The following is a 27,156-nucleotide window of genomic DNA, read 5'->3' as shown; positions in this document are numbered from 1 at the left end:
GCCCCCCTCGTGCCCCCCCGCAGCCGCTCTCTCTCCGTCCCCGCCCGTTGCTGCCGTTGCTCGGCCGGCCGCCATGGAGGAGCAGAGCCGCTCTGTGGGTCCCAGCCCTCCTCCCTCCTCAGCGCCGTGCTGGGCTGCCCCATGTCGCGGTGTTTCAGTGGGAGAGAGCAGCCGCTCAGCTGCAGGGCGGCGCTGGGGCTGAGCAGCACTGAAGGCTGTGCGAGCTGCAGAATGGCAGAACGGCCCGGGTTGGAAGGGACCTCAAGGATCACGGAGCTCCAACCCCTGCCACACGCAGGGCCACCAACCTCCACATTTCATAGCAGCCCAGGCTGCCCAGGCCCCATCCAACCCGGCCAGTCTGGCTCAGCTCTCACCTTCCTTCACTGCCATTTGTTCCCCTTCCTCTTCTCAGTTTCCTTCTCGCTCCCTTCCTGCAGCCTTTCTGCGAGGGAAAAAGGCATCAGAGCTTCACGTTATCTTCTTCCTGCTGCAGGAGTTGCATTCTCCATCTCCAGCACAAAGCCACCCCCTCGGTGGCAGTGGCACAGCAGGCCAGGGCTGCAGCCAGCCTTCCCTCAGCCCTTCTGCACGCTGTGCTAAACCACAGCCAAACCCATGCTTGGGTGCAATGCAGCAGCAAGACTAAACTGCCTGTGGGCCTTAAAAGCACCATAGGAGGGTGGGGGCAGGCCTCTGTGCCCAGGTGGTGGTGATGGGGAAAGGGGTGATGGACCCCAGGAGAGCCAGGTGGGATATTGGGAACCATTTGTGCTCCCAAAGAGCAGCGAGGTGCTGGGGAGGTGTGGAGTCACCTGGAGGTGCACAGAGCTGTGGGGATGTGGCACTGAGGGACGTGGCCTGGAGCGGCCACACCGTGGGTCAATGGCTGGACTGGATGGTCTTGGTGGGCTGCCCCAGCTTCATGATGCTGTGATTCTTCCCCCGCTGCTCGGAGCTGTGTGGGAGGCCGTGCAGGTGCTTGTTTGCATGCTGTTCCAGTCTCGTCACGACAAAAGCAGCCCCTATTTCAACTGGTGATCGCAGACTAAGGACCGAGAATTGGGACGTGGTGCTCTGCGCCGTTTGCCCCGTGCTTTGTTTTTCGACAAGCTGCTTCAAAAACCTGCATCATAGAAGGTCAGAAAGGCCACCGAGGCCATCAGCCCGACCTGCAGCCCATGCCTCCCCGCTCCAGGCCACGTCCCTCAGTGCCACATCCACTCTTGATGCCCCCAGGCGCCGTGAGCCCTGCTCCCCTCCCTGCGCAGCCGTGCCGATGCCTCACCGCCTCTTTCTGACAATAAATGGTTCCCAATGTCCCACCTGGTGCAGCTGAGAGAATCTTTACGGTTGGGAAAAAAACAATGGGAAACGCAGAGTCCGATGGGATGTCAAAATAAAATGGCACACTGCCTCAGCACTTCCAGGTTCCTTCCTGCTTTTGACGTGTTCTCCTTTTCTTTTTGAAGGAACCGGAGCGCACCGTTGAACCAGCAGCAGAAGAGTCATTTAATTTTAACGTTGGTGGATGGTATTTCTCGCTTCCCCGAAGCCAAGTCGCTCGGTTTCCTGACTCTCTGTTGTGGAAGGAGGCTTCTGTGCAAGACTGGTCTGAAAATCTGAGGTTATTTATTGACCAGGATGGTTTTGTGTTCAGGCACCTCCATTATTACATGCAGACTTCAGAATTGTCTTCTCTCAGCTGCACTGAATTGAATTTGTTGTACGAGCAAGCCTTAGTTTTGCAGCTGACACCTTTAGCACAGGTAAAATGGGGCGTTCTGAGTACCTGAGACATACCTCATTGTTATTAAGAGATGATATACATTCATTTCTTAGATGGTGCCATCTGTACGAGGATGTCAAGGAATGCATGTGTGACTTTAGCAGTGCCTGCGGTGCACATCCAAGCAGATAAAGAGAAATGGCCACACCAAAAACACTCCCAAAGCAGAATCTCTGCTGTTTCTGGCTTGTGAGTGGCTGCCAGTGCCACCTTATTCATTCATTTAATGGAGGTTCTGAATGTGCGTGCATTGGAAGTCATAACCACGGCTCCCACATTTACTTTGTACTTCATATCCTGCAACAGCGTGCAACCGTTTGTTCGGCTTTAAAGGGATTTATCATCCTATAAAAGATTAGGAAGCATAGAGACTATTATTAATCACTGTAACTGAGCCATAACTGAGCCAAACGTCAATTCCCGTTTCTAATCAATGGATCCCTTCAGTGTGTGGGGTAAAAATATCACTAGAAGGAGCTTCCTGTTGCCTTGCTTGGCTTTCTGTGTTGCTGCACACTTCTACTCATGCCAACCTCCTGTAGGGACCCAGCTTTAGTGGGCAGTTGGACGCCGTGCTCCCCAGAGCTCCCTTCCACCCCTTAGGACTCTTGGATTCCAGAGCTAGAATAGAAACCGGTGCCATCAGAACTCAAGTGCTGCAACAACAGTTGGCTTTATCTGGAATGTATAAATGGCTCTCATTTTATTCCACATTCCTATAGGTATTCTCCATTCATTTTGGTTGGTTGGTTTGTTTTTCCGGCTAACTTTAGGTATCAAAATGTTAGGAAGGCAATCTGTGTTTGTTCTTGTCTGTGCACAGGGTTCCATGGCATGCTGTAGTAGGTGTGAGCTGCAGCATGGCATGGATGGGACTCCTTCCCCTGGCTGTTTTTTGTTTTTTGAAGTTACTGCATAGAAAAACTTCATGTATTTGAACAGCTCTTAGGCAACTGGAAGGAGGACGGCTCACGTGTCCAACCTGCAGACATACCAGCAGCTGAAAGAGAGCCTCTGAATAACTGGAAAGCACAGAAATGTGCCAACAAACCATCAGAGATCCCTCCTAGAAGCCCGGTGTTTGCAGGTAGGTGTCCCAGACCCCCCCATGTTCGCTCAGTGAGTTCCTTTGCTGGGTAGCCTGGAGTGAGCCCAGCTCACAGCTCTTGGCTGCTGCCAAGCTGAACGGATGCGAGTGGTTTGTGCACAACTTCTTCCTTGATGCCTCATCACAGGAACATAGAAGGACATACATGCAACTCTTGGTCAGGTATTCCTGTCTTCAGCTTTTCACTCTGCGTGTAGGAAACCCTATAGAAGGGACCTGAGATTTCTTTTGCATCCTTAGGAGTGCTTGCTCAATGCAAGCCAGGAAGTTCCATCTTTATCTAACTGGTTCTTCTCTGCTTTTCTTCACTTAGGGCTCCCTGAAAGGACTCCCCTAGGACTCGTGGATACACCTTTACTTGATACAGAAGAGGAAGTGAATTACTGCTTTTTGCCATTCGATTTAGTGCAAAAATATCCGGTGCTGGTCAACGATGACAACTTGCTGTGGCTGCTTGAGAATGCGGCCCTGATAGAATGTGATTCCAGTGAATTCCGCTTCATAGGTAACCATGGTTATTATTATGACATAAACCATTCCTTCCTATCTCCAGTAATACCTCTATAAAGGCTGGAACTCCGTAATATTTATGGTTTGGTTTTGCTGTCTGCCAGTTTCACTGTGTTAAGAAGCAAAATGTGCACCGGGTGCCTGCTGGCGTCTCATACCTGAAATTACCCTCTTGTGGTCCTGCTTATTTATCTTTCATTACTCTAATGGTTTGCTAAACTAAAATGCATTATGGCATCAGGAACTGGAGCTACTGTTGGCATATGGGAAAATACACATTTAAGGGCAGGTCAGAATGGAAGCACGTGCAGGAAAAAGAATCAGCCAAACCTCTATCGTGAATTTCTTAGGATGCAATGATGAACAGAAGCATCCTAACCCTGTGCTTACCCGATTATCCATGCTCCATTTAGCCTCCTCCAGCACAAGCCTCATTTGCAGGCTATCGTTTTTAAAGGCTTTGTTTCATGGCACGCTGCACATTATCTGCTGTGTATGTGGGTATGTAGGAATGGTAATGCTGCAGGAAGTCAGGAGGAGCTCTTTGTGCTAGACCTGAGCACTGGGCTCAGGATGCCAGCGCACGCTTTGTGTGTTTTGTGTTTATTTCCAAGTGAACTTTCTCCGCTCCAAGAAGTTGTTGCTGCCTGATGATTTCTCCAACATCGATGCCTTGGAGGAGGAAGCTTTAACCTTGGGAATCCCTGAACTTACAGAGGCTGTGAGGATCTACAGAGGTAATACAATGTACACAGAGGGAACTCGATGGTGGCCTTTCGGTGTGTAAAAGGGAGCTGTAGGAAAGAAGGGGACAGAATCGTTAGCAGGGTCTGTTGTGGTAGAGCAGAGGGAAATGGTTTTGAACTGTAAGAGGAGAGATTTAGATAGGATATACAGCCAAGGTCAGGCTGCACGGGGCTCTGTTGTGGTGTTCCTTGAACACCTCCAGGCTCGGTGACTCCACCACCTCCCTGGGTGTCCCATTCCAGTGCCAGAGCACAGTTTTGGAGAAGTAGTATTTCCTAACATCCAGACTGAGTCTCTGGTCAAATTTGAGGCCATTCCCTGTAGTCCTAAAGATCAACTCATTTGCATGGACATTTGATATGCTGGGAAGTTATAGAATCATAGAATGGTTGAGTAGCCCTGCAGAGAAGGACCTGGGGTCCTGATGCATGAAAAACTTAACATGAGCCAGCAGAGTGAGATTGCAGCTCGGAAAGCAAATGGAATCCTGGGCTCCATCAGCAGAGGGGTGGCCAGCAGGGACAGGGAGGTGATTGTCCCTCTCTACTCTGCCCTTGTGAGGCCCCATCTGCAGCACTGTGTGCAGGTCTGGAGCCCCCAGTACAAAAATGACAGGGTTGGAGAGGGTCCAGAGGGCACGAAGATGATCAGGGGGCTGCAGCACCTCCCGTACAAAGACAGGCTGAGGGAACTGGGCTTGTTCAGCATGGAGAAGAGAAAGCAGTGGGTGACCTCATTTCAGCCTTCAGTACCTAAAGGGAACCTACAGACAGAAGGGGAATCAACTCTTTGGAAGGGCAGATAACAGCAGGACAAGGAATGGTTTGAAGTTGAGGGAGGGCAGATTGAGGTTGGATGTCAGGGGGAAGTTGTGTACTATGAGAGTGGTGAGGTGCTGGAACAGCTGCCCAGAGAGGCTGTGATGCCCCGTCCATCCCTGGAGGTGTTCAAGGCCGGGTTGGATGGGGCCCTGGGCAGCCTGGGCTGCTGTGAAATGTGGAGGTTGGTGGCTCTGCATGTGGCAGGGGGTTGGAGCTTCGTGATCCTTGAGGTCCCTTCCAACCCTGGCCATTCTGTGATTCTGTGCGATTCTGTGAGTTGCAAGGGACCTTAAAGGCCTCCTGCTCCCTCTCCTTGCACTGAGCAGGGACATCCACAGGTCCACCAGATGCTCTGAGCCCCATTCCCTGATCTTGTCTGTCTGCAGGGACAGGACACCACCACCTCTTTGGACAGCCTGTGTCTCACCATCCTTAGTGTAAAAAACCCATCTTCTTTACCTCCAATCTAAATCTCCCCTCTCTTAGCTAAAACCCATTTCCCTATGTCATAACACAACAGCCCTTACTTCTTAGAATCATAGGATCATAGAATCATTCAGGTTGGAAAAGACCTTAAAGACCATCGAGTCCCACTCCACCCCAACCATGCTACCCTAACACTAACAGCTCTCTGATAAATCACGTCCTTGAGCACCACATCCAAATGGTTTTTCAACACATCCAGGGACGGTGACTCATCCAACTCCCTGGGCAGCCCATTGCAGTGCCAGGGTTCCAAGGGTTCCAACAACCCTTTCTGTAAAGAAGTTTTTCCTGATATCCAACCTAAACCTCCCTTGGTGCAACTTGAGGCCATTTCCTCTCGCCCTGACACCAGTGAGAAGAATCAGCCCCGCTCTGCTGCAATCACCTTTCAGGTATTGGAAGCGAGCAATGACGTCTCCCCTCAGCCTCCTTTTCCGCAGACTGAACAGCCCCGGTTCATTCAGTCTCTCCTCATAGGCCACTTTCTCCAAGCCCTTCCCCAGCCTCGCTGCCCTTCTTTGGACCTGCTCCAGCACCTTTCCGTACTGAGGTGCCCAAAACCGAACGCAGCACTCGAGGCGAGGCCTCACCGACGCCGAGTTCTTTCATTTCTAAGCACTCCCCGGTTGCCCGCAATTAGCGATCAGCGGCAACCCTCGGTAACGAACCCCTCGTCCCGCTTGCAGGCGGCGGCGCGGCGCGGCGCGGGGCCCGAGAGCGGCGGAGCGGAGCGGGGCGGCGGGCGGCGCGGTACGCGATGGCGCTGGGGCTGCTGCAGCACTACCCCGATTCAGCACTCGGACAGCTCCTGGTGGGCGGCGATCCGGCGCGGCGCCGCCTCCACGTGCGCGGCAGCGGGGCTCTGTTCCGGCACGCCGGGTACGTGGGGAGCGCGATGTGCGGGCGGACCGGGGCTGGGAGCCCGTCGGGAAGGTGCTGGGGTTGGTGATCTCCCCGCCGGATGGCTGCTGGGTGGCTTTTCGTGCTCGTCTGCCTCGCCCGAACGGAACGCTGGGGAGGTGAAATGGTGCCTTGTGGGATAAAGTTGATGTTGCACAGGGATTTTTTGTGCTGAAGTACCTTGAGTAATAGCATCGTGTGTCGTGAGTCGAAAGGGACCCGTGAGGGCCATCGAGCCCAACTCCCACCTCTGCAAAGGGGAACCTAAGTGTTAAACCATACATCTGAGAGCGCTGTCCACAAGTTTCTTGAATGCTGGCAGCTGTGAGCAGCACCCTGTGCCGAAGCCCAGCCACTCTCCATTGAAGAACTTCTTCCCAGTATTCAATCTGAAATTCCCCTGATGATTTAAGCCATGCCCTCTCACCAGTCACCGGAGAGATGAGCTCTTCCCTCTCTACTCCCCTTGCACCTTTTGGCCAACATCAGGTGTAGCACAAATGCACACTGCCCCATCTCTAAAGGATTATGGGTGGACAGCAGCACGGTGGAACATGTAACCACCTCCTCTCTGCCCCTGGCTTTTTGGCTGCTCTACCTGTTGCCACCAGGGAATGATGCAGCATGAGAGAGAGAACTGAAAGTTTCAATTGCCAACCATTATTTGATGGGTCTAATGCAATAGCTGTGATTGTGGATGCGGAATTGTTCAAGGTTCCTGATGCAAAAAGTGATAATAAATAAGCAGTACGTGTAAAGCAGAAACGTAAAGGCTCCTCCTTTTGGGCAGGAATTGGTTGGGAACTTGCCGACTTCCCCTCACTGAGAACATCTCTGAAATCCAAGAGCTCTGCGCTTTCTTGGACAAAGGGGACATCACCCACGAGCCAGTGAAAGAGGCTTTAAGATGCTATTTGAAGCAACAGATGCCATCGGGGAGCGGAGATTGCAGTAAGTCACAGTTCTTCTAACACTCTTCTGTTTTAAATTATAACGAGCAGTTTTGCCTGCATGCACTTAACGACTGATCTTTTTCTGCTGGCTCGTGCTTCAGCCTGTAGGGCCCTCATTGTCCCCTTTGCATTTCTTGCTCTGTTTCCAGACGCAGACTGGACAGCAGAAGTGTCAGTATGTACCCTGCACCAGATTGTGAAGGTTTATGTAGGAAGTAACTGGTATGAAACGTACTTACAGACTTTACTGAAGGTATGGATGGCTGGCTGAGCTGCGACTTCCCAAGTCAGAATCTATAATTCTGCAGCAACTAAGCTAAATTTCTAACAACAGCAATTATTAGAATGGATTTGCCCTGAGTACTCTATTCAGTAGAGTAAGTTCAGATGCCTGAGGCAAATCAGTGTTGGACTCACTAAGAAAGCACTTCCTGGGCTAACGAGGCATCGGGCTAATAAGATCAGCAGACCTGATGGAGTTGGTTCAGCGTCCTTCCTGCTACCTTAACATCTTTTTTGTTTCCATAGTACCCAGAGCTGCTGTCGAACGACAAGAAGGTCTGTTGGATCACGTATGGTCAAAGCCTTCTGATCCACGGGGACGGGCAGATGTTCCGACACGTCCTCAACTTCCTCAGACTTGGGAAATTGTTTCTGCCTGCAGAATTCAAGTAAGAGTGAACTCATGGGTTTGATCGGACCACAGGTGGTCGTATGGGAAACAAGCATGGGCGTCTGGTTTCTAATGTTCATAGAAATGCTATCCAAAAAAAAAAAAAGAAGGAATCTGTTTTCGGCCCTGATGCAAACTGCTCTGTCCAAAAATCAACTGTTGGAATTTAGAGGTAATTGTGAGATCGGTTTTCTTTCATTTATTTTAATGAGAGGTGTAGCAGACCCTTGTCCTGTGGGAAAGGCCACAGATGTGTGCTCTGTGCACACTCCTAGCAAAAAGAAAAATGCTTTTGTATTGATGGAAACCATGGCATCATTCTTCAGCTGTGGGGTTTTGGGGCCGGTTGGTTTATATTATATATCTATATAGAGGTGTTAGGGACAGCAAAGTCTGAATTGGATCAACTGAAAAATATTTCATCTGCACCCTCTGCTGGTATCTCTGTTTTAATGCTGAAACATCTCTTCCAAAACCAGAGAGGTGTAGGAAAGCAGGAATACTGGGGTCCTAAAGCAGGAGAGAGTGCTCTCCCTCTGTAGGCATTGCCAGCCTGTGAGTTCTCTCACGTTTATGAAACATCAGAAATGGTGATGGCTTCAACATCTGCCTCCTAAGGATGTTCCTGCAGGAGCCATTGTGAAAGAGAGACCTGCAAAGATTTGAGAAAAGGTGCTGGGTTTCTAGGCAAGCAAAAGGCCTTCCCTGGCAGGAGTGCTTCTGGTCTTAAGGTACTCATGCTGACATTAACGTACTCATAGGCCTCTGCAGATTCCTAGCCATACGTTTATCAGGACGTGACTCATTTGGTGGACTAAGGAAGAGCAGCTGATATCATCTACCTGGACTTGTGCAAGGCCTTTGATGTGGTCCCACATCACATCCTTCCCTTGCCCGTCAGGCTGCACAGCGCAGCCCTCTTGGTGCCTTGGCTCCTTGCAGGCACTGGCGCTTCTCCTGTTGCTGCCCATCGTGAATTTTTGCCCTTGGCAGCAGAAGCCCTGCATGACATCAGGAGATCTTCTGCTTTCTTCGGTCTTTGAAGCCTCCATTCAGCTCCAGTTGGCGGGCTCTCTTCAGTTCAGATCAAGGCCTTTCAGGCCGCCAGCTGACGTGGTCAATTTTACTCAGTTAGCTGTTGTATATACTTTCATTCTTTTCCTCAGAGTCACCAGAAACATTACACTGGTGGCTGCTTCTGTGCATTAATCCCTGTTTACTTTCACAGCTGACATCAAAGGCATGCAGGAAACTGAATGTCAGGCACCACTGTCATCCCTGTGCCAGCAAACTGAATATGTCTGGGAATGTTTCTGGTCACGGGATTTCTGCTGGTGACCCACCTTCACCTCCCAGAGGGACTGCTTTCCCTCCTCTGTCCTCTGCAAACAGTCCTGGTTGGCCAAACAGTGCCTGGGAATTGTTGGAAGGGCAGCGTAGAAGTCAGTGGTTGTCAATGCTAAGATTCCTATTGCTTTCAACAGAATGAGATTATTTTTGCTTGTTGTTGAGATGTTAGGTCTGAAAATCCAACGCCAAAAGGTTGGTTTGGGCACTTTTTGGGTACTCAATATGGCAGGCTTCTTGTCCGCAACGTCGTAAGGGAAATCGCTGCTGTGAGTGCACCTTTTTTTGTGCGCTGCTTCAGCTTCCTGAATCGATGCATAATTGGGAAAGGTTGTTAAGACTGTTCATTCAGTGGCTGCACTGTTAATTTACACCTCACAGAGAATGGCCTCTATTCTGTCAAGAAGCAGAGGAGTACGGGATCCCTTCCCTCTCAGAGGCACTTCGTCACTGCGAGGCGTACAGGTAGGTAAAACATTTCTTCTTTCTTTTGCCTTTCTCTGGCACAACGTGCTTTCATCTGACCCAGCAGTAGTCGTCTGTCTGAAAGGAGCACAGCTTTGTCACTGCCTTCTGATACAGCCCCTGCAGGATGAGCAGTTCCATTCTCTTTTGGGCCATGCTCTTTCCCCATTAGTTATATGGATACAGAGACAGAAGAGCCTTCGGCTCTCTAAGAACTAAGAAAATAGGCAACTGAGATCTTCTCCTGATTCCAGATAGGGAAAATATTGCATTTCCTTCAGGAAACCCATTGTACAGAGTTACCAGACTGAATGGAAATGTTCTTACTCAGTGGCTTGGGCTCAAACCTGGCTTTGCCAAACCCCTGCTGGTTTCTGGAGACTCCCTGGAGGATTTGCTCTGGCCTTATAAGATCTGTGACTCTGCAAAACCCATTTGTGTATGCTTCATTTCCTGTGTTCTCTAGGGAGCCAGGTGGGTTCCTACAGCTCCTTGCTGATCACTGGCCAGCCCAATGGGCAGCCTTCTCCAATCTGAATCTATGGGCAGCTCACTGGGAAGCAGTTTCTTTCTTCCTTTCTTCCTTCCTTTCTTCCTTCCCTCCCTCCCTCCTTCCTTTCTTTCTTCCTTCCTTCCCTCCATCCTTCCTTCCTAGCAGCTACTCTGTGCTTCCAGAGTGGTTTCACCTTTTCAAAAGCTCACGTGCAGCTCAGGCAGTCACCACCAGGAGCTTGCTTTCTTAGGCAGGCTTAAAATTCAATTTGGATTCCATGCACATAGATGATTGGCCTGGCTCTGAATAGCTTTCTTCCCAGAAGAGTGTAGTGCATCCTCACCAAAGAGAGAGAAAAACAAACCCCAAGTCTGATCTATCAGCAAGGCTCACATGAATCCACTGGTTAAAGTTTTGTGGATGCTGGAACAGAAGAAAAGATCATTTTTATCTGCAGCATCACAGCTCAGAAATCCTCAGCCCAGGTGAGCAATGAAGGCTCTTGGGCCTTTGCTATCTTCACATTACGCACCAGTGATAACAGAGAGTTCCTTTCCTTCCCCAGTAGCTTAGAAGTTACTTGTGATAAAAATGAAAGGGATCCACACAGAACCCCTGGTGAGTGGAAGCCCCTGTTGCAGGGGAGGCGTTCTATCTTAATCACAAATATCTACTCTCTAGGTTATGGATCCAAAACAAGGAACCGAGGAATGAGGATTCTTTTCCATGTAGAGTGCCTTGGAACAAGGAGCGTGAGTTCAGCAAAGACCCCAGAGAGGTAAGATTGGCCTTTCAGAAGGCATTGCCATAGAAAGCCTTGCTGAGCATTCAGTGGTGCGAACAGAGGCGATTCCAGACAGTGCAGCACCAGTGCTGGATTGCCAGGGCAGGGCTAAGGCACAGCACAGGCATAGGAGTGAGAAAGCATTTCCTTGGCTCTTAAAGGCTTGCATTAGAATCAAAGATACCTTTTGTTAGGAAAGGCAAGATTTGTTCTTCCTTCCGTGCAGAACAGTGCTTTGCTCTGCTTTAGGTGTATTCATGCACAGCAGTGGATTCCAGGAAACATATCGATACACGGAGCAACATAAAAGATCTGAAGGGGAAGCGAGACAGCAGTGGGGGGAAGGCAAAGCCTCCCAAGATGGTGCCACAGAGTGGGGGCACGAAGCGAAAGAACGTTGCTGGAGGACAAGAGGAATCCTCACCCAGCACGGTGAAATCCAGCTTGCGGTCGGAAAGCCCTCCAAGAAAGAGGGGGATGAGAAGCAGTTTAAGGAAACAGGCAGAAAATAAAGACTCGGCCATTGACACCCTGAAATTACTTTCCCTGGTGAAGGAATGGGGCACGCTGAACTCCAAGAGATGGGGTTCTCAGCACGTGGAAGTATCTGATGGTTGTGTCACAGGCGCTGCTGAGCAGGACAGAGGTGTCAAAGCTTCTCCTGCTTGTTCCACTGGGAAAGTGAGCTCTGCAATTCCAGAAAATGAGCCCAAACGTGGGGCTGAAGGACAGCAGCTAGAGCAAGACGTGTCCAAAGAGAGTTTGCCAGTTACTCCAAGCACTGGAACGCATCAGTTCAACACCGTCAAAACTCTCCCAACAGGGAAAAGCATCAGGAACGTAAACAGGGAACCAGCAAAAGGTAAACGATTGCTCTCTGCCTGTTTGCAAAAATGAGGAGAGTAACGAACTGAATCACGATACGTGAGATGCTTGGATCCTGCTGCTGAATTTGACCAGTGGTCTCATCGCTTTCCTTGTTCTGCTCATAGGAAGTTTTCCTGGTGAAGGAAAAGACAGGAGCTGGCAGGTGGAGCCCATCCCGAGGGCAGGCGGTAAGTTGGCACCGAACTGCTGGCCCAGCAAGCCGTGTTCATAATGATCTGGTTTTGTTTCATGGCAGTACGAGGCAGGTTGCTCTTTTTCCTATATGAGATCCTCTTTCATAACCCTTGAAAGAACCTTGGCCTAAAAGGTGCTCAGGTTTTGTTATGCTGTGTGTAATGGTTCCTTTTCCCCTGGAAGAGGGAAGTAGAGAAGAGCTGTGATGTTGTGCTAAAGGCTGTAAATGATTTGATGTTCAGTTTGCTGTCCATTTTCTGTCCATTACTGTTACGCTTTTCCTCACAAAGACCAAAAAAGGGCAGAACTTCAATAAGATCCATTTTGTGGTCATGCAAGAGAGCAAATGTTTATCCACTACAACTGCATGGGCTTTGCTACAGAACCCAAACTGTACTGATTCACAGAACTGAGGGACAGCCAGCGTACCAAAGATCTCCAGGAAGCTCAGGGAACCGCGGCAGTGATTCTGAAAGTTGAGCATCCTCCAGTTCTAGGCAGCGATGGCTGTCACACGTGGCACGAAGAGAGCATCGTTTACAGCACTCTGCTGGGCGGCGTCCAGCTGGAGAAGTCAAAGCCTCAGGGGCTCCCCGAAGGTAAGGAGATGCAAATAGCTGTGGGGTGCTGCTGCAGAGCTGCTAGCCTTCCCTCTGGAACAAACCAGGGGAAAATCAAAAGAACAGAAACAAAGCCCGAGATCAATGGCCTGAAGTCTGTGTGTGTTCAGGCAAATGCTGACACTGAGCTCAGATTTGAAAACTGACTGCAGGATTCCTTGGGCAGGACAGGCATTAAAGAAGCCCACAGTTGCTGACTAGAATGCTGCAGCTGCATCCTTTGATCCTGATGGTTTTGTTGATGTGTTTCTTGCAGACACCATTTTCCTTCGCTTCGCTCTCTCCTATGAGGAGATGTTCTACGCCAGGCAGTGCCACTTCTTCCTGACCGATGTCATCCTGGACTCCATCAGGCAGAAGGACCCCAGGGAAATCACAGCCAAAGTCATGACCCTCGTGGACAGGCTGTGGGTAGGTCTGAGTGCTCAGAGAGCAGCGCTGTGCCTTCCTGACCTCCCCAGGCTCCACTGGGTGCCAGGGCTTAGAAACTTCAAGGAGAGACGGAGCTCTTCCTCATTTGCCCACTGTTATGATAATGTGTTCTATTTCAGACCCAGCAGATCGCACCCAAGGCATTCGTTGATGACCTACTGAGCACAGAATACTTCAAAGGGGACGGAAACGTTCGTGAGCAGCTTCTGAAGTGGGTGGAAGTAAGTAGCACTCGCCACCAGGTGATGCTGCGGGGCTTCTCAATACTATCGGCTTGATTTACTCTCCCCAGCCGTTCGCTAGCGAATTAAATACTGCGAGGGCTTTACAGCGCAGATCGGCTCCCGTCACATCGAGCCTTCCTAACAGCTAAAGAGCGTGCTGCTCGTTCATGAGGCTGCCCGCAAAAGGCGGCGGACGGCTCCCGGGGTGGGTGAGCAACGTGGGCAAAGGTGGTTCTGCAGTCTGACACCAGCCCTACCTGTGCTCTTCCAGTTCACGCTGCCCTCGGCACGGAAATACAGCCGCTGCCTCCAGCTGCTGCTACACAGAGGCTTTGCTCGCTCCGTCTCCTCCTTTCCCTTGGGAATGTAAGTTTACAGAACGTTAATAAAAATCCCTGAAACGAGAGGGTGCACATCTCATCTGAGCTTTAATTCCCCCCCCCCCATTCACCACCCCGCTAAGAAAACAGCGTTTCAGTCTCCCTCAGCCCCTGCAAAGGGCAGCTGGGTGCCCAAGGGGCAGCTGTGCTCCCCCAGCAGGGCTGCTGCCTCTCAGGCTGAAATCACCATAGCACACACCAGCAAGATTCGTACAAAGTAAATAACATTTATTAGACAAATCCAACCCTGAAAAAAAACAGCATCAGGTAAACATTAAGGTTTTTTTGTTTGTGGGCTGTTTTTGGTTTTGTTTTTTTTTTTTTCCAGCACTGCAGAAATCTTTGAAACTGAGACATTCAGGAAGTTTGTTTTTCTTTTTGCATTGGTAAACTCTTTCCCTCTGGTGACACGAGCTACTGCTGCCTTGACAGCCCCAAACCTTGCATTAACTTAGCAAAGATTTTAAAATAGTAACTTCTCAATGCGTCCCAGTGCAACCGTTCCCCACACGATTTCATGTACAAAGGTGTCAACTGTGTTCTAGCTGCTGTCTACAAAAAAGGCTTTTTAAAAAACAAAACACATTCACCTTATTAAAAATAAACAAGTGTTTTACGTACAGTACAGGAATTTCCAGAGTCAGAGGAACAAGTTTCGGATAACGCGTGGCCCGAGTCTGCCTGCTCTCAGCCCCTGCAGCCGCCCAGCAGCAGCCTGAGGTCGCTGCTGCCCACTGCAAACTGGCCCAGCAGCAGCACAGAGGGGAGGGGGGCACAGCTCAGCCCCCAGCACGCAGCCCCCCTCCCCTGCCCCACCTCACCTGGGGGAAGGCACTCCTAGGAGGCACGGCGAGCCGGCGGGTTAGTGCAGGAGCAGGGGGTTAAGACAGAGCAGCTCAGCACCGAGGCACTGGAAGAACGGTCTGAAGAAAACAATTCACCGTAACAATGAAACTTGCTTTTATTAAAACAGGAGTGTTAAGCCGAGAAAATAAATTATTGCTATGATAGACATATTTAGAACATAAGGAAGGACATTAAGCTCGAGCTCCAGGTCAATATAACCCTGAAACGGAAAGTTACTCTACTTTTCTTAAATACCTTGGTTTCTCGCCCTTCCAAAAACTTTATAAAATGTGCAGCTTACAGAACAAATAGTAACAGGGTCACTTGTAACAAAAAATCTGTACAGCACATAGCTTTAAAAATAATACATTTTTTTCCAAACAGCTATGTTACTTATTACTTATAAATATAGGGCTAACAAGTTTCAAATGCCCGAGGTCCCATCCAACACCAGAGCTATAAGCGTAGCTGACAGAAACCTTCCTGGGCTTCCCCCTGCCACAGGTCAGCTTTTGTGCTGTCTGACAGAGCCCGCTTAAGTGTAAAAACATCTTCACGGGTGAAGACTGTCTCCTTCTGCTGGTCAGAGGCCTGCGGTCTTCAGTGAGTTTGAAATGGCAATCAAACCTGGAACACAGCACCGTGCAATGGTTAGACTGGCTGCACTCCCGTGAGGCGGCAGGATCCTGCAGCTCCCCAGCCCAGCCAGCTGTGAGCTCACAAAATGCTTTAAAGCCACGGTTTGTCAGAGCTGCGTTTCAGTGCAGAAGGAGCGTTTGGTGGAGGAGCCTCTGTGGAGGCTCTGCTCCCCAGGCTCAGAGCTGCCCTCGTGCCTCAGGACTCACTCAAGGCTGTGTGCTGCTGTCACTGCAGCGGGCCAGCAAACCCCACTGCAGCTGTGACTGCTTCAGAAGGCCCTGTCTGCCAGTTGCCCCAAAAGGGGGTGGGGTCCCCAGCTTTAACCTCGGCAGCTGGCGCTGTGTAGGGCAGTACAACGCCCCAACCTGCAGAACGCTCCACCATCCGTCACCCTGTGCCTTGCCCATTCAAGCCCTGATCCTGGGGAACATCTGGTGGTTCCCTCAGGACTTTCTGCCCACAACCCAGCAGCATCCTGTGATTGGTGCCGCCTGCGGTTTCCTCGGGAGGTTCAAAGGAAACTGGGATAAATCCAGCTTGGGGAGAACACCATGGACTCCCCCTCAAGGCAGTTCAGTGGGACAAAAGGAAGAGCAGGATTTTAGCAAACAGCCACAAGAAACAGGTTAGTGGTTAGATAGCTGGACAGCACTGAGAGCTCAGTTTTTGAGCACTGACGCACGAATGAGGTAGTGCTCAACCTCTGCTACCTGAATGTGGTTCTGCTGGTTTTGTTTCTGCTCCTTCAAACCAGAGAGGCATCAGACCTGTTATTTAAGGTGATGGCTCTGGCTGTGGGAGTTGGTCAGCTCTAACCAGATCAATGAGAGCCTCAGAGACTGGTCAGGAATGTGTGTGGAAAGCTTCTCAGGGGAATTAGAGGGTGAGGCCTCCTGTCTCAGAGCTCCTGCCAAATCTGACCAGCACTTGGAGCAGCTGGAAAATCCCCTTTAGGGGCTACTTACAACAACTCCACTTCCTTAGGCCGTATACGTGTGCAGAGGGGATCACACTATTGTCGAGGGACTTACGGTAGCCTGGCCTGCTTTCTGCAGAGGAGAGAAGCCAGCATTAGTACGGAGTTAGAGGACAACAGCGTCAGGACACAAGCTAGTGGGAATGGAGGTGGCTGAGAACCCTCAGGAACTAAGAGGAGAAGCAGTTACATCACAGAGCAACAGGCTGCCATTCTTCCCCACCATCTCCATCTCATCGCTCCCCACAGAAGGCCCACACCTCCCAGGGAAGGAGCTCAGCAGCATCCGCGGCACAGCTCCGTCCATTCAACCCCAGGACGTGCAGCATCCCCTCCCGACGCAGCCTCCAGCACTGCAGATCCTTTCCAGTGCACCTCCTCTGGGATCTCGGTCACCGAAGGTGAGGCTCTCACAACACGGGGGCTCTCGCCTGCCCCAGAAGAGGAGAGTCTCTGCAGGAGGAAGCGTCACTTCCCCACAGCGACTCCCAGCCCAAAAGCAGCATCTTCAGTCCCCACGTGAGAGGCAGTGCCTTGAACCGGGGAGGCAGCGGCGGGAACGGGCAGAGCGAAGAGAGAGCTTTGGCTGCTTGCACTTACTGCAGAAATGTACTGGCTGTTTGTGAACCGAGCTTTGCCCTCCATCGCAGAGCTGTGTTGTGAGCCCAGGGGCACGTAGGGGGGCGAACCCACGTCTTCACAGAAGCTTTCTTGAGGGATGCTGGAGACACAGCCGCTGTCGGAGCCGCTGGAGCCGCTGCCTGACATGCAGTGCGAGGACTCGGAGCTCTCTGTGGCTGGGGAAGAACACGAAAGTCATTCTGAGGACCGTGAATTTGGCCTACACCATGTGCGCCACATGCGCTCAGCAACAAACCCTCCCGCAGAGGTCACACGAGCCCACAGGTAAGTCTCACAGCTATCTGGGCCACTTTAAAGCCACAGGAAACAAAGCATTCTAAGGAACTGTAACAAACAATGCCAGAGATTGAACAGGAGACAGCTTAGCTCGGGGCCAGCACACAGGGCAGGCTCTGCAGTGACTCCAGTGAGCCTGCTGTGACCATGCAGCGGGGACGAGCACACGGCACAAGGACACCAAGGGTGGACCCCTGGTGTGCAGCAGCATGGGAGGCCCATACGTACTCAGTGACGGCTGGCTGCTCGTCTCGTGCTCCAGCTCATCTTCCTCAATGCAGGGGCTGACATCAAAGGGGCGCCGGGGGGCCAGGACACCGGGCAGCAGCGCCTGGTCCAGGTACATGTGCAGGTTGAGGGGCCCCAGCAGCGAGGAGGAGGACGGGCCATACGCAGCAGGGGTGCTGCCAGCAGAGAGCTGCGCCTGCGTCCTCTTGTAGGGGTTGGAATGGTCGAAGAGAGACACTGCGATCGATGCTCTGGTCCTGGCAGCTGCCACAAAACACAACGAAAAAGCCGTGAGTGCCAGCCTGCTGGGCTCATCTGGAGCAGGAAAAAGGTGAGGCTGGCACCTACCTCTGCCTTTCATGATGTAGTCAATAGCACGGTCATTGATAGCAGCCTCACTGGGTTTGATATCCAGGAATGGCTTGTTGCCCACACCCATGGAGACCATCTCCTGCATGCGGATTTCTGCAGGGGAAGAGCAAAGTGTTCAAAAGCAACCCACAGCTGCCTGTCAGGCTGCCCCAGCCCTCTCTGCAGGCATCCAGCTGCCCCAGGAGCAGGCTGCTCCTGAGACACTCCCATTCCATCTGTTCTCCCACCATTCCCCAGTCCTGAGGAGTCTCCACAAACAAGCAGTCATGCTTTGCTCTGGTCCCAGGGTCCAGTGCCATGCCAGCTGTGAGTGTCCTGCCAAGCAGGAAGCTTGAGGTGGAGGGGAGGGAGTCAGCCAGCCTGAGCCAGGCAGCTGCCGCTCCGATAGCAAGGCTGTCGGATAGCAAGGGGAGAACAGTGAGCTTTTCACAAGCGGTGCCACTCTCACGGGACAGGAAACCCATACTGACATCTCCCATTTCTCTCAGAGCACACAGCCACACAGAGTGCGGACTGCCGTCGGGGTCTCTGAGGACAAAGGGCAGGGAAGGGACAGCACTCAGCCAACCCCAGCACATGCTCCTGAGGCTGCATGCAGGGACACGGCTGCTTGCTGCACAAAGCTGTCTGGTAATAGGCTCCAAACCTACTCAGAACAGCACGAGCTGAACGGGGCTCCCGCACCTTTTGCGGCACAGACGCCCTGGGAAGGAATCACACCTTTATTGCGGGCTGCCTGCTGCCACAGGATCTTGGCAATGTCACTGGTCCAGGCCTGCTTGGTCTCAGCTGAGCTGGCCTGGAGGATGTAAGTGTCGCTGGATTTCCGCCTTCGGAACCAGATCTCAAAACGCAGCCCACTGTCCCCAGAGTTTTCCGTCAGACCGATGTCTGCAGTCTGCCAGAAAGAAGGAAGAGCAAAGCATCAGCTGGGGCCGCACCAGGAAAAGGAAAGGTGAACTCAGTGGCAGGCAGGGCAGGGGAGAAAGATGACCCGATGTAAAGGGGGACACAAAACCTTCAGGGAGAAGTCCAGAGTCACCTCTTGCACAAGAGCAATCTGCACACCTGCCCTTACCTTGAAGGAGCGCTTGTAGATATACACATCAAAGCCACCCTCGATCCTCTTGGGCTTGCTGAACAGGATCAGGTCCTCAAAGAGGAAGACGTGGCGCTGGCACTTCCTGCGGCCCAGCCAGATGGCAAACTCGTCCTGCCGCACCAGCTGCCCCTGCTCCTTCAGGTTCACCTGGCACAGGGAACAGCCTGGTAAGGACCCAGAACTTCTTCCAGCAGCACAGAGCCCACGGCTGGGCAGACCTGGACACAGAGCACAGGTCCCACACGCGGCCCGCAGGGGAAGAAGTGGCCACTGCCTGTTTTCTTGAAGAAAGTAAGAGGACCACGTCCCCTTGGGCTGTATGGCAATGCCAGCAGCCACAACTGGCTCAGAGCTAAGGTGAGAGCTGCAGCTCCTCCCCCTAAGCACAAGCCGCTGACAACCTTCTCCTGTCACCCCACACACATCTGTTACAAACCTCTGGGCTGGCAGCTGGAGGCACCAGCCTGGCCTTCTCGTGGAGGATGAAGTGAACCGACAAGGAAAGGACGCCCACCGAGTTGCCACCCAGGCACACCCAAGCCAGAAGGCAAGCACCTCAGTTCTGCCTACTCCAAATCCATCTTCCTCCACCCTGAGCCTGCAGCAGATCACGAGACTGCCAAACCTCACTGCATCCTGCCCTGTGCTTCAGGAGTCAGCACCCTGACCACTACAGGGATGTGCCACACAACCCAGAGGCCCTAAGCCCATGGAGGAAAATGTAGCTTGGCCCCCAGGCAGGAGAGGACAATGAAACGTACATCGCAGTCACGGATGGCATCCATGGCCAGCAAGTCATTCCCATGCCGCAGCTGGAACTTCACCATCTCCTCTGCTGCCCGGAGGTAGCCCAGCTCCTGCTCCTGTGCCTCGCTGCACTCCTTGATCAGGTCCTTCAGGAGCAGGGCATATTTGCTCATGCGCTGGATGGGTTTCAGCAGGTAGGAGGCCAGGTCCATCTTATCCCCCAGCTGCACCTGCTTGAACTGAGAACACAGCAGTGACAGCAACAGCTCAGCAAGGGCAGCCCCAAGGGCCCACGCAGGCACCAACACACCCCCAGCTGCCCAGGGCCCCAGCTTCCCAACAAAGCTACTCTGCTCACTCTACAGGGAAATGCAGGGGAAAGGGCTCGATGCTGCCATGTGCTGGGCACCTTCCCAAAGCACTCGCCGCACGCTCCTGGCCCCACGTACACTTGTGCAGAGAGCCGTGCCAGAAGGCAGAGGCTGCTGAGCAAAACAGGGCAGTGACTCAAACGCCATGAGAAACCATGAAGGTGAGCAGTAGCATTTACCTTGAAGAAGGTGTTCCCATGGCTGGCCAGCAGCGAGTCTGACTTTGGCTTGTTCTTGCTGTATAAGGCGTACATCCCAAACTGGTCTTTCTGCAAAAGAAATCTGTGTGTGAGGCCTGGGCAGGCCCAGGACCTGCAACAGCCATGCCCTGGGTTGGTTACTGCAGCACTTCTGCCTCTCCCAGGCTGCGCCAGAGCCTCCTGTCCATCAGGACAGACTTTAAGGTCAGCAAGAGCTGGACTGTTCTCACTGGAGGAACGTTCTCACCTTCCTACTCCTGCAGTAGCTAGGACTTTTTCCATCCATTTTCCTGTTGCCCCTTGCTCACTACGTACCCCAATAAACATCTGGATACCATTCCAGAAAGAGCCACAGCCCATCAAGGCACAGCTGAGCAGCCAGGCTAATAGGTGCACAGAAACCAAGTGTGGAGGAGCTCGACCCCAGGAGGAGGTGTGACGCCTTACGTGCCGCAGGAAGCAGTGGCTGACGCGCAGCGGGTGGTTGCAGCAGCTCTCGAGCTCTCGCAGGAAGTACTGACTGTGGAAGTCATAGAGCTTCTCCAGGTTCCCAAAAATGACGCTGCGCTTCCCCCGCAGGTCCTGGGGCAGATCCAGGCGCTCCATCTCAGGGAAGTAGCTTTCAATGATGTAGCACAGCGACCTGACGTACTCCCGCTCCGTGGTCACCATCTCATCGATGATGTGCCGCAGCTTGCTGCAGGAGGGAACAGCTGGCCTGAAGAGACCCTGGAGCACAGGGCTGCCCCTAGAGCCCTCCCCATGGCACGAGGTGGGGATGATCCCTTGGTACCACCTCAACCCAGATCCATAGCCTCCTGCGAGAGCTGCCCCTCCCTCAAAAAGCTGACAGATAGCCCAAGGAACGCCACAGCTTTTCTGATCAGGAAGGGAAGCTCCGAGCTGGCTGCTCCTACACCATCCTCAGCAGGGTCCAGTCCTGCTCCTGGACACAACAGGGGCTGCTCCATAAATCACTGTGCTTCAAAAAAAAAAAAAAAAAAAAAAGACAGCAGAAATGCCAGCAACTTTTAAAAAGAGTCAGCCTGGTGAATGTGAGAAGCAGTGTTAACAGTGGGGAATGGATACTATGGATGCAGATGCTGCTGAGCTGGAAGAAGAAGGGCTGCCCAAACAAGGAGGCTGCAGCCTAGAGCAGTAGGACCAGAAGGAGTGACCTAGCTGGAGGTTCTATAAGTGCTCCAGCTGGGAAGGAGGGAGCTGCTCTGACTCTCCTCCAAGCCAGGAGCTTGCTGGCTACCACTGGAGCACGTATGCACTCTGCTTAGCAAGAGGGAGAGAGCCTCAGCCTCTCTAAAGTGGGTGCCCCATTCCTGCATCAATCCCAGCCTGGCAATCCAGCCATCCTTCCCCAGGGCTTGTCCCAGTAACCATCATGGGGAAATGGCATCAGAATACAGCACAGGTCACTCTGTGCTCCTCTGAAGGGATTGGATTGCTCCTCAATACTGGAGGTTTCCACTGTGAGGCAGTGCAGCACCAGACAGCCACCTGCACCACGGATCGGTTTTCCCTGATCTCAGCTTTCCCCAGAGCTCCTCAGGCTGTTGAGAAGTCTAAACCTCCGTGTGCTGCTGCTTCCTTGAGAAGCACAGGGTCAGCCTTCTGCCTCTGGTGCTTATTCCCTGCTGTGAGCCTTACAGACATGTGCTGGGCTCCAGCCAGAGAAAGAAGCAGAGCTTCTGCAGAGCAGAAGCAGCAGAGGAGCTCTGTGTTCCCTGCATCCAGCAGGTTATCACCTCTCACACCAGCAGCAAACTGGGTCCTGCAGAGCTGCACCCACCTGCTGATCTCCCCCTGCTTTTCTACTCAGGGAGGAAGAGGAAGGGAAGGAGGACGGGAGCCCAGCAGCTCCCATTGCTGGAGGGAGACCTTTCAAACCACTCCAGCCTGGATTCAGCCCCTTGATGGAGGCACACAGAACCTTCCTGACTGCCCTACCAGGATGTCCTCATCCGTTCCAAATTCCCTGAGATCTGCAAGTGACTTCTTTATTTATTTATTTACTTTTTTTCCTTTCTTCTATGAGGGCAGTTCAAAGACCTGTCTGGTGACTCCCTTTCAAGAACATCTCAGATCCCTGGGCTCTCCTTACCCTGCACACATTGCAGTACTAACAAAAAAAAAAGAAAAGTTCCTCAAAGACAGAGAAGGGAAAGAGCAGAACAAAAGCCAGCTGTCGGTCACTGCAACAGAGATTTCAACCTTAAAGGGCAACTACAAACACCACCATACGACTGAAGTAGCCGCCACAGAGTGCTTGAAGTGCCTCCCTATCAGTCCAGGTACAGCCCCAAGGGAGTGTGAGGGCATGACACGCTGCTTCTGCTCTGCTGCAGCACCCGTGGCACAGACTTCGTATGACCCTGAGTGCCACACGTCTGTGGCCCCTCATCACCTGATATCAGCAGGGCTCTTTTCCTGCTTTTAGAGGAACAGCGCTACAGAAGCCGCAAAGGGAGAACAACCGCCCACCTTTCCCTTTTCCCCTACAGTCACTCACCTGCCCCAGCTCCTGGCCTCTGCAGAGCCACAGCCCCGCTGTCCCTCCAGCTGCCGCAGTGCAAATGTCCTGTCCACCAGCTCCGTGCTGCTCACCTCCAGCCCCTTGATGAAGACACCGGTGTTGCCGTACCTGGCCGGCTCGCTCAGCGTCCTCTGGCAGCCCGACCACAGGCTCTCACCGCAGGGCAGGTCAAAGCTTTGGGCCTTACGCAGCATCCTCTTGGGAGGCAGCTTCCCAGAAGTGGGAGTGGAGGCACAGGATGGCTTCATCTCCAGCGTTTCTAAGATGCTCTCCAGGTTTGTCTTCTCCTCGGACAGTTTTGGTGACTTGCAGGCCCCGCTTCCAAAAGAAACTCTGCCAACGTGAGGCCCAGCCACGAGAGCAGCTTGGGAGGCAAATTCTTCCCCAGCACCGAAATCACCAGGGCAGCTCAGGGAGGCCGAGGGAGCTTTCTCTTTAGCCCAGCCCGAGGAGCGACTGGGCCGGCCGTGGGACGTGCCAGGAGTTCTGTCCCACTGCGGACCGGGGGCAGCCCCCTCCGAATGCCTGCGGTGAGACACGCCGCCAGCCTCGCTGCCCACCTGCGGCTGCTCTAACAGCAGTGCCCTCCTGGTTCTCAAAGCAGCTTCCAGCTTCTTTTCAAAAACCAGCTTGGTCTCCTGGCATTTGGACCACGCGAATTTCCACTGCTTGAGTCCCTTGTCGCTCTTCAGCTCGCAGGCCAGCTCCTTCATCTCCTGGAAGCGAGCATCGCTGATGTCGGGGTGCTGCTCCTTGTAGCTCTCCAGGCACTTGATGACCCCGGCGCAGTGCTCGGCGGAGCTGCACTCCTCCATGCTGATGCAGGCGAGGTGCCGCATCCCTTCCAAGGCCCACTCGTACGCCTGTGGAACAAAAGGCAGCAACCAGTCAGAGGCACTCGGGGAAGAATAACCCCAACTCGGTGCCCAAAGGGTCAGACGAGAGAAAGGATCAGTGTGTGGCCAACGCAGTTCCTCAAGTGTGAGTGAAGGGGGGGGCTGCTATTGTCAATGGGGCCTAACAATTCAGCAGAACAAACAGCTCCTTATGTGGAGGGTTTCAGCTGTGCTGGCTGCTCGGCCACAGCCACTCTGCCACACCAGCACCCACACTGCTGGGTACGTGTGCCTTCCCTGGAGGGATCCCAGGGAAGCTGCTGGCAGGAATTTGCACACCTAAGTGTGGCCCTGCAGGTCATTTCTATTGCTACAGGAATGCTGGGAGCAGTTTCACAAGGCTCAGCTCGAGTGGAGCAGACACAGGCTTTGCAGGTACAGCTCTGCCCCATCAGTCGAACAGGAGAAGTGGGATGAAATGCCACCACACTACCACCTTAGTTACACAAGTAAAGAAGAGTGCCTGTCTGCCATGGCCCCACACACATTATGGTCAGCCCCTGGAATGAAGGCAGCAGCCTCAGACCCCCTGACAGTCAGCACTGCTGAACACAGGAACTTGCCTTGCTCCGAGGACAGGCACTTTAAAGCTGCAGCTGCATGCTGTGCCTGCAGCCAGCCCCATTACTCATACAGAGCAAGGAACTGCTTCAGAAGCCAGCAGCTGCAAAGGGAAAACGCCTCTCAAGCAGCCCCACACAGCAGCAGCCCCTCGTCCCCCATCATCAGCGCAGGCCTCAGACCTGCTGCTCATTCAGTTCAGGCACTGTGCTGCTGGGGTCAGAGGGCCTTGCAGTGGGCAGATGAGATGCCAGACCCCAGTGGGTCTGATCTATACAAGATCTGGAGGCTTCTGTATTCCCTGGAAGACAGCCTGGCTTTTACTGCCACCAGGAGGGCAGACATCCCATGCAGGGCTTCCCCTAGACTGGGGACATTCATTCTCAAATAGGAGAGAGGAGCAGTTTAGAGGCTGCTTTTATTTCTCATCTACAGATCAGCCCACAACCCTCGGCAAGGAGGAACCAGGGCTGCAACCCACACAGAGATACAGCCCTACCAGCCCTCATCTTCATACGCTGTCTGTCTGCTCCTGGCAAGGACTGTAAGGCAGCACAGAACTCAATCTCACAGCATTTCTACCCTCCCCAGTGCCTGTCACAGGCTAGTGAATAGCTCAGCTTTGTTCCCTGCACAATGGCAGTGGCCCTCCACGCCCCACAGCTTGCCTGCTAACATGCTAAGTGGCCACCAAGGCTTTTTCCAGCCACGTCATCCGCTCCAACTGTTCCATTCAGCACATGAAACAGCAGCCCTGTCCATGGGCAGAGTGTGCCCCAGCACGCAGGAGGAAGAATCACCGCACAGGTGAGAGCGTTGCTGACATCTCTGTCCCAGGACATTACAAGCCACGTAGCTGACCCAGCCAAACCATGATGGGCACTGAAGACACGGAGCACAGGGAGAGCAAGCAGGGCCATGGCTTTTCCACACAGCTCTAAGTGCAGCGGGGCTCAATGCTCCCACTGAGGTGTGGAACCAGGCAGGAAGAAGCCCATACCTCGGCTTTCAATCTTCACCTCATAGACAAGTCGTCACTGCAGCTCTCAGTTAGAGGGTGAAGAGAAGCGTGCCTCCTGCCTGCAGAGGGCTGGCCATGCAGCACAGCACAAGGAGCAGCAGCAGGCTGTCCTGCTGGTCGTGGAGGGAGGCTGGGCTCCTGAGGACCTGCTGGGCCATGGAACAGCCAAAGGCACCGCTGACTGCTCTTGTCCCTGCCTGGTTCACCACGGCAAGGCTGGCAGCACATCGAGGGCAGAAGCTCCCCATGTCTGCCTCTGCTGGCACTGCACAAGTGCCATCTGCACACAGAGGCCAAGGTCCAGCAGTCCCAGATCCCACCTGAGCCAATGTCTGCTATCATTGGTTCCAGACTGAACCTAACACAAAGCCACCACGTTCCTCCCAGTCTCAGGTTCCCAGATACCAACAGATCCCCTCATGCGCAATGTAAGCAGGGACTCGAGGCTGCAGACTGCCCTGTGTGCTGGCAGTTCAGACCAACCCCAGTTAAGAAGCTGTTTTACAGTGAATAAAAGCAAAAGTATCCAGACTGAAACCTTCCTGAAAGAGCTATCAGTCTGCAGACAGCAACAAGCCTGCTGCTCTGTGAACCTGGAGAAGGTTCTTGGTTCCACTCACACTTTGCTCAGCCTCCCCTCCTCAGCACTGACAGTGAAAGAGCAAGGCTGCACAACCTGCAGAGGGCAGGGTGGTTAATTAGGAAAATACTCCTTCCTACCTGCCCAGTGGGATGAAGTGGCTCCATGTCTCACTGTGCATCACCACCTCCTGCAGCCGACTGATGCAAGGCCACCTCTGCAGCCCACGGCTGGGCTCGGCTATTCACAAGCAATGCTGCTAGCCTAAATACCAGATTGAGGAGCCCTGGAAACCACAGAGCAGGCGGGGGGGAAGGGTCTGTGCTTCACATGAGAACTACTGAAGTGTGAGGATGACAGCCTGCCTGGGAGCAGGCCAGGTCCCTTTTCTTTCACAGTGCAGAAACGGAGAGAAAACAGGCCCACTAGCCCCAGATGCAAGCAAGATGCAAAGGAAGTTGCCACCCAACATAGGAGAGCTGTGGAGAAAACAGGGCAGTCTCTTCTGGGTGTTGCAAGGCTTTTCCCATGTCTCAACACTAGGGCCCCCGCTCACTTCTAGCAGGATTTGGGGCTGCATAAGCCAGCAGCTGCCCTTAGAGCTATAAGAAAGCACGCAATTTCAGATCGCAGCCTTTCAGCAAAGCCACCAGTCACAAGCACGCTCTCTGTGCAGAGGTTTGCTGTTACCCTGTCCCCCACCCTGTTGCATTTGTCTATCCCACACTGCACGCGAAGTCTTGCCTGGGATTCATTAGCAGCAGAAAGCAGACTAACCAGAACAACGTCCTGCAGGGCTGCAGCTCAGCTTTAAGCACCCTCCTGAAATACAAAGCTAAATGACTCCTGAGTTGCTGTGTCCTCGATGTCTTCCCCCTCTCCCCCCCACACAGGAGAGACCACTAACATCACTAGTTTGCCTACACTAGCAAAGAAGAACACTTTCAGTCCAGTATTTGCATTGCTGCCTGTTCCCAAGTGCTTAGTGCTGTACAAACACCACAGGGGGACAAAGGGTGACAGGCAGGCACAGACTAAATCCCCTGGGTGTAAGAATAAGAGGAGAACAGGCAGATGCCCACAGCTGGGCAGGGAAGGACAAGGCATGGGAAAGTGGCAGCAGTCAGCAGGGAATACAACAGACCACACGGGTATCAGAGAGGGATGGATCCACAGACAGCCTCAACTGCAGAACAAGGACAGGGGAAACTCATTAGGGCAACATGCTTAGAAGCTGCAGCAGCACTCTGGGAGAACGTGAACAGAGCTCAAAACTCCCCTCCTTTGCCCTTGGGCAGCTAAGCCTTGACAAGACCAGGAGAGGCTAAATTACAGGAGAAGATAATTGGATGAAATG

At 52.8% G+C, this 27,156-nt stretch overlaps 2 protein-coding genes across 8 annotated transcripts in view; one reads left to right on the top strand and one right to left on the bottom strand.

The window, feature by feature from the left end:
• The first annotated feature begins 73 nt into the window (after positions 1-73).
• Positions 74-13,784, top strand: KCTD19 (potassium channel tetramerization domain containing 19). Its single transcript, XM_042834725.1, has 17 exons — positions 74-94; positions 1,473-1,769; positions 2,732-2,876; positions 3,211-3,402; positions 4,022-4,144; positions 6,148-6,340; positions 7,152-7,312; positions 7,464-7,567; positions 7,843-7,985; positions 9,716-9,799; positions 10,974-11,070; positions 11,326-11,938; positions 12,069-12,131; positions 12,546-12,737; positions 13,015-13,169; positions 13,310-13,411; positions 13,686-13,784. Exons 1-17 carry the CDS (start codon positions 74-76, stop codon positions 13,782-13,784), a joined length of 2,784 nt encoding a protein of 927 aa, XP_042690659.1.
• Positions 13,785-14,060: 276 nt separating this feature from the next.
• Positions 14,061-27,156, bottom strand: part of PLEKHG4 (pleckstrin homology and RhoGEF domain containing G4) — a 79,445-nt gene continuing 66,349 nt past the window's right edge. For 3 of the 7 annotated variants that reach the window (XM_042834807.1, XM_042834813.1, XM_042834809.1), the window contains exons 14-22: positions 22,718-23,604; positions 20,641-20,890; positions 20,173-20,262; positions 19,637-19,861; positions 18,852-19,022; positions 18,458-18,671; positions 17,750-17,866; positions 17,402-17,665; positions 14,061-17,052 (exon numbers count right to left, since the gene is read on the bottom strand). In XM_042834807.1, coding sequence (XP_042690741.1) covers positions 16,724-17,052; positions 17,402-17,665; positions 17,750-17,866; positions 18,458-18,671; positions 18,852-19,022; positions 19,637-19,861; positions 20,173-20,262; positions 20,641-20,890; positions 22,718-23,604 — 2,547 coding nt within the window. In that variant the 3' untranslated portion in view covers positions 14,061-16,723. The remainder of the gene's footprint in view (positions 17,053-17,401; positions 17,666-17,749; positions 17,867-18,457; positions 18,672-18,851; positions 19,023-19,636; positions 19,862-20,172; positions 20,263-20,640; positions 20,891-22,717; positions 23,605-27,156) is intronic. The other 4 variants (XM_042834811.1, XM_042834810.1, XM_042834812.1 and 1 more) reach the window with 4 other exon arrangements.

Source organism: Centrocercus urophasianus, unplaced genomic scaffold (genome assembly GCF_019232065.1).
Source record: "Centrocercus urophasianus isolate 14NV4802_14NV808 unplaced genomic scaffold, USGS_Curo_1.0 seq_49, whole genome shotgun sequence".
In the NCBI taxonomy this organism is placed as follows: domain Eukaryota; kingdom Metazoa; phylum Chordata; class Aves; order Galliformes; family Phasianidae; genus Centrocercus; species Centrocercus urophasianus.
This window is presented reverse-complemented; position numbering and strand designations above follow the sequence as displayed.

What these genes read in the sequence shown, in the direction of transcription:
- KCTD19 (XM_042834725.1), top strand. Translation starts at nt 74, where the DNA reads ATGGAGGAGCAGAGCCGCTCT. An exon ending in TTTCTGCCTGCAGAATTCAA is followed by an intron (nt 7,986 to 9,715) that starts GTAAGAGTGAAC and finishes TACACCTCACAG; the next exon opens with AGAATGGCCTCTATTCTGTC. An exon ending in CCCTCGTGGACAGGCTGTGG is followed by an intron (nt 13,170 to 13,309) that starts GTAGGTCTGAGT and finishes GTTCTATTTCAG; the next exon opens with ACCCAGCAGATCGCACCCAA.